This window comes from Mchenga conophoros, linkage group LG18 (assembly GCF_057382185.1).
Source record: "Mchenga conophoros isolate Kocher_MC1m ecotype Shallow Benthic linkage group LG18, M_conophoros_male_GT1.1, whole genome shotgun sequence".
NCBI lineage: Eukaryota > Metazoa > Chordata > Actinopteri > Cichliformes > Cichlidae > Mchenga > Mchenga conophoros.
In genome coordinates, this window is record NC_140543.1 from 19,813,066 (window position 1) to 19,819,552 (window position 6,487).

General features: G+C 39.7%; 1 protein-coding gene across 1 annotated transcript; it reads right to left on the reverse strand.

Annotated features, from left to right (window-relative positions):
• Nucleotides 1-1,449: 1,449 nt before the first annotated feature.
• ppp1r7 (protein phosphatase 1, regulatory (inhibitor) subunit 7) lies at nucleotides 1,450-5,339 on the reverse strand. Its single transcript, XM_085253786.1, has 10 exons — nucleotides 5,152-5,339; nucleotides 4,359-4,454; nucleotides 4,126-4,181; nucleotides 3,846-3,911; nucleotides 3,527-3,657; nucleotides 3,262-3,424; nucleotides 2,990-3,106; nucleotides 2,801-2,905; nucleotides 2,604-2,690; nucleotides 1,450-1,892 (listed from the first exon to the last, which is right to left on the reverse strand). The coding sequence occupies exons 1-10, from the start codon at nucleotides 5,258-5,260 to the stop codon at nucleotides 1,716-1,718; spliced, it is 1,107 nt and encodes a 368-aa protein (XP_085109912.1). The 5' UTR covers nucleotides 5,261-5,339; the 3' UTR covers nucleotides 1,450-1,715.
• Nucleotides 5,340-6,487: the final 1,148 nt, after the last annotated feature.

Sequence of the window (6,487 nt, forward strand, 5' to 3'; positions counted from 1 at the left end):
TGTACCAGCAGCATTAATAGTCTATCTTACATTAGTTATCATGAGATCAAACCAGCCAGTAGAATGTAAATGAAGGAAAAATCTACATTTAGATTTTATCGGTTCAAATAAACTTTATGAGCATTTTTTTTAGCCAAAGAAATCACCAAGCTTTAATCTATGAAGTATTACAGCCACATTATGAAAAAAATATTATCAATCATTTTGAGAAAAACAGTCAAAATGTGGAGGTTACAGTTGTTTCCAGACAAACTATCATGGTTTTTATACCCCCTGCGTTAGTAAAATCGAGTAACAAGGAAGGAAATGATTTCTTTTAAGGACGTTGAAAAGTTTATACAGAAACACACAAACTCAGAAGAGCTGATTTGTACAACACGAAATGACTGGCAGTGGACAGATGTGAGGTTACCAGTGGTTACACTCTCGTCCAATAAAGAGGATGTATGTTTGATCACAATTTGTTTCACTAACTCATGTAAACAAGGCATTTTTTAGAGGGTAGTGCAACCGTGGCAGTTGGTCTCAAAACAACAACGGTAATCTCCACATTTCGCCTTTAATCTCGAAATGTCATCTTTATTCTCAAAATGAGCAACAACGTTTTTGTTTTTTCTCAATGTGGCCCTAATACGCTGTCATAGTAATCAGTGATGCATTCAAGGCTAAAAAAATAAAAATAAACTAAAAAAGTGACGGCACCACCGATTACAAAACCATCATTGTGGACACATTAATTGTTCTTACATTCTCATGAGTTTTATTTTACTGCAGAGGTCACTCTTGTTAATCAGCAAATGGATCTATAAGCTGTAAAATCTCTGAACAAGGAACAGACAAGGCTGCTGGACATCAAAAAAATAAAATAAAAATCCCCCTTCTGTCAGTAATAGAACCAGTTTATTAAAATGGTAAATCAAGCCGTAAAGGATCCGCTTTCCTTAAAAAGGACTGATGAAACTGCACCTTTACTGCGCTGCTCTGAGTCAGCATGATGTCATTATGGCACAGTGAGCTTCGTTTTAGAGGCTTCTCAAACTGTCACAGTTGGTACTAAGTGTGGAACAGTTTTGAGGCCGAATGCAATGGTGAGCTATATCCCAAGGTTTAACATAAGCAGCTTCTATTATGTTATAGACGTTCCCTTTAATGCTGAATTGTTCTTTTACTTAATGTCTCAACAACCCCCCCCCCCCCCCCACCCAAAAAAACCCCCCCAGCCTTTCTCCGCCCAAATGAAAGAAGTAAACTCACAAAATCCCTTAAATATACAACAATGCCTCCAATGTTAAGAATTCCTCTGCTATAATAACAGTGAAACTTCAATAGTGTGATAAATAAGACTGATTTCATAATTTCCTCCACTTCATGAATGAAAACGGCACATCCCAAATGCAAAACAACACAAGGGGGGAAAAGGGTGCAGAGGAAAAAAAATGTGGAAATGAGTGTATGGTAGTTTTTCATTTTCACAGGTCCACCTTAATAAATAAAAGCTTCCACACAAAAGTACAGATTCAAGGTTTGAATGAGTGCATACATGCATACATGTATGTTGAGTGAGCAGTGGGTGTGCTATATGTTGGAATGTGTGACGCAGCTATATAATCGAGTGAGGCCAATGTGATTCCAAAGGTTGTTGTTTGTGTAGGCAGGACAGGCAGGGAGGTGAGGGAGAACACTGTGAAGCTGGCAGGTAAATCGTACGCTGCAGCTTAGAAGCGGATAAAGGTGGCGTCGATCTGGCGTACGCTGGGCAGCGCCAGCATGATCTTTCGCCGGTACTGTGGATCCTTCTGTAGAGGGTTTCTTTCAAGGTAGACTGTCTCCAGAGAAGTGGCGTTCTTCAACTCATCAAGGTCAGACCAGTTATCTATCTGATTATCGTTCATCTGAGGAGATATTACAAAACAACAAGAGCAGTGAGGGTGCACCATCAGTTTAACTCATAACAATATAAGAACTACACTTTGAAACTTTTTGTACTGACCCACTGTTTAAAGAGCAACACACTGAACGTAGCAACAAAAATTGACTTTTAAGAAAGTTTCATTTTAAATGTGCTGCTCAACAAAAAAATTATGCGATACAAATACACGAGTACTTCAACTAATTATGTCTTACTTTGAATTTTCTGTGATTTATTTTGTCATTTTTGCTCTCTGTCCAACCAGCCCTCTGGATGTCCGCCTTCATTACATCCACCCACCCTGCCTCCACGCTCTTCTTCACCTCTCTGCGCACTGTTGTTTTGAATAACTGACCCAGGGGAATTAAACCCATCCACCTTCACTGCCTCTACTCCTTGCATCTTCACTTTTCTACCCATCTCCCAGGTGTCTCATTCCTCTTTTCTCCAGCGCATACCTCCACCTCAGCAGGATCTCTTCTATCGGTTCTCTACCCACAATGTCAACATTTTTATTAACAAGCAAAGGTGTAATTAATTATTTGATGATGGTTGTCTTTTAATGCATGCCGACGTTAAATTTTGTTAATGTTCTAAGAAACTTTTCTTCTTCTGTCAAACTGTCAGCAGTGAAAAATGGGCTGTCTGTACTGAGGCTGTACATTAAATAACATGTCAAACAAACTATTTGTACCCAGAACTCCTGCAGCTCCGTCAGGTGGCTGATGTTTTCTATTTTCTTTACTCGATTGGCTGCGATGTCGAGGGTGGTGAGTTTTTTCTGTTCGGAAAAACAAACATTGCTGTTACATGTTTGCACAATTCAACAGTATGGAACCCCATTTTCTTTTATGTGTCTTGGAAATGTGTGCCTTAAAGCTTATAACTCACGTTGTTTTCTAACCCCTCAATGATCTCAACGCCGTTGTGGCTCAGATAGAGCTCCTTCAGGTTGATGAGGTTCTGAAGCCCCTCAATTTTCGTAATCCGGTTGCTCTGCAAGTAAATGCAAACCCAATGATTATTGGTTGCCTGGAGCGTGTGCAACTGTAATCAAGTGATGAATATGCGTGATGATACCTGGATGCTTAAAACAGTCAGGTTGTGTAAAGCGTCCAGATTCTGAAGCCTTGTTATTTTATTAGTGCCAAGAAACAAACTTTGCAAAGATGTAAGTGAATCCAGGTTTTCAATGACCTGTGAACACAACAACATTGAGGCAACACTTTAAAATCACATCACAACTTACATTTTCCAACAAATCTTCATTTATATTTTGCAAACAAAACCCATTATTTACATAAGGAGTTCAAAACAATTTCTCAGTGCAGCACAGTCCCTTCGTATCTCACCCTAATGCGATTGGAGCCGAGCTCCAGCATCTCCAGACCTGTGAGGTGCTCCAGATTCGCAATGCTGCTAATTTTGTTGTGAAGCAGAAAAAGTTTCTTCAGCCGAGTCAACTGCTCCAAACCCTCCACCTTCCTCAAAACGTTAAATGACATGTCAAGCTGCCTGTGGGTTGGCAAAACAACAGTCCCTCTCAGAATAAATATACCTTGATATCTTAGACTTTTGTTTAGGCTTACGTAAGAATCACAGTTTTGTCACACTTACTCCAACTCTGTGAGGTTGTGCAGGTTCTCCAGTTTGCGGATCTGATTGTCATAGAAATCTAGTTCTCGCAGGGCACTCAAACTGTCGAGGTTTTCTATCTTTTTTATGAGGTTCTGCCGTAAGGAGAGTGTCTGCGTGAAGAGAGGAGAGGCAAAAATAACAGAGGATACCATCAAGAGCAGAATTAAAGTGCATGTGACAGGTCCTTATTTTAGAGATTAATATTTTTTTTAAAAATGCAGATGAAACCAAAATGCTAATAAAACGCCTCAGACGCCAATGACACTGCTGCCAACAGGATCACCTAAATAATTCTTACTTTAGCCTTCTGTAGCACCTCCAGTCCTTCAATCTTTCCAATACGACAGTGAACAAGATCGACATCCTAGAAAGAAATATAGACACCATAAGAGATCACGCAGTCTGTGGTTACTAGCCATTATGGTACAGCACCTGTATACAGATTTACACACAGAAGTTTGTAAATCCCAAAAATCACTGTTAATATGAACTCTAACACTATAATCTTCACTTTCTTAAACTCCAAACAAAACAAGTCATCAGAGATGAAAGGCAAGTTCTTCAAAACTTAAACTGACCTCTTCCTCAGGGTCCAAAGTTATGGTGTCCATGTCAACAGGAGACTCTTCTTTACCTTTAATATGAGCAAGAATGAATGAAATTAAATTAAAGCATCCACTGCAATCACAAACATATTGTCACATAAAGATTTTATCTAAGAAAGTTTTTGTGAGAAAATAACACAAGCAGCATGCCTAATTTGTAAACTAAAACACATTTATTGGCTGGGTAGGAGGTGATGATGACCTACTTGTAGCAGTGGGCTGATTAGGGTCCACATCGCCATTGATGCTCTTCCTCCTGGTTTCATCATCACCAGACTCCTCAGACTCTCCCCTCCGGTCCACTACAGTACGCAAACAGAAGAGAGCCTCAAAACCTCAACAAAGATTCACAGCTTCCGACTGGTTACACACACACATTTGGATGATGCCAAGCCCAGGTTTATCTGGAGCAGCTACCCTCTGTCTCCACTATCACAAGATCGTGATAGTGCACATTTCTGTGCTCTGCAACGCGCTCAAATTGTGGAAAAATGCGTGGAAAAATGTGAAAGCACTACAACGGATTTTATCTATTAGTATTATATGTTGCGGGATGTGTCCCAGCTTTATTTTCATTTTTTTAAATCAGTTTGAACGCGCGTTACCTACTGAACACACACATTGCTAAGCACGTTAGCCAGCTAGGTTGCTGACTGTATCACAGCTAGCAGCTTTTACGAGCTGAATCTGAAACATGTTACATGGACGGGGAAACAAATAAACGTCTATGACTATGGGGTACTCAACATACCCTGAAACGCCGCAGTAGATGGCCTTTATAAAGATAGCATGAACTGACGTTAAATTAATATCGTCAGCTAGCGTCTTGTTATTAGCCTGTTAGCTAGCAAAGCAAGGATGAAGGTTTGGTTAATCACAAGAGAAAAACATCAAGGAGCGTGCTCAGATGAAAAAAGACTCTTTTATCCAAATTTCCGCCAGGCTACCAAGCTATATCGATCACAACACGGCTGCACCATTGAAAATTTGGCTACTCACCTTCCATTTCTTGAAGCTCTCCAACAGACAGGGAAGCCATGTTTCCTGTAAACACTCCTGACAACCGCGCAGCCAATCCAGTGGAGGCATACACTGACATCAGCCACATGGGGGCGCTGAAGGCCGCTGGAAACGAGCATCAACAAATTATACGGTAAGGTTTATATAACTCAGGACATAAATGTAACACTACTAGTTGACAAGAGAGTACCGTTGTTGAACTTGCATTATTCAGTTTAAAATTTCAAATGCAAGCTGTTTTTATTTCCTCTCTTATTCTGTAACTTATTGGATTTCACACGGTACACCTGAATATAAAACTGTTAGACTGCACAGTGCAGTTTTTTTTCTTTTTTTAAAAATCTGTTCAGCAGATGTTATACATGCAGTTAGAGCTGGACTGGGACAAAACAATTGGGCCTGGCATCAGGTTGGTACAGTTGTTGTAGGGGTAGTTCTTAGTTGCCCTGCAGCATGGGACAATTAAAAGCTACACATTTAAAAGCTATTAGCAATGACTCATGATCAGAGCAGCCATTCATTTCATCTGAATCCTTGAATCCTACCTTCCTAATTATGTCCCTTCATCTATTTTCTTACCACGTTAATCTCATCTTCCTCTGTGGCTTCCTCCTTCTCCACAGCTGGTGGTTGCAGCAGCAGCACAGCTGTGACTGTGAGGTCTGGTAGTTGTTACTACTGTTCTGCAGCAGCACGACACCTAACATGTTGGTTAATTTGAGCACTGTAACCCCTTTCAGACTGATAGATGTTATTAGCTTTGTTTGTCAGCTGTTTCTTTAGATTGCAACCAATAACTGTATTAAAGATGTTTTCCTTGAGTTTGACACAGTGTGTTGCTTTTTGAAATCTTATCCTACTTCACTTTGTCTGACAGGGTCTGTCTAAGTATATTCTCAATTCAGCAGGTCTGGCATCAATCAGGCCTCGGTATGTAGTGAAATTGAGCTCACTTTTCAAAAAAAATGTGTTAATTCAGTTACAGTTAATTCATGATTTAATAAGGGTGCAGTTAGTTTCTCACACAGGGCTGGGTAGGCTTGGATAGCATTTTTCCCTTAATAAATGAGATCATTTAAAAACTTAATTTTGTATTTACTCTGGTTATATCTATCTAATATTGAAATTTGTTTTATGATCTTAACTTTTTAAGTGTGACAAATATGCGGAAAAAAAGAGGGGGGAAAAAGAAACAAAGAACGTGAAGAAACATGTCTTTTTAGGGCACTGTATGTCTTTGTAGGTTCTTAGTCATCAGCTCCTGGTAGCCAAGTGCTTGAAATGAAGGCACCTGGATTTCTTTTTGATTTATGAA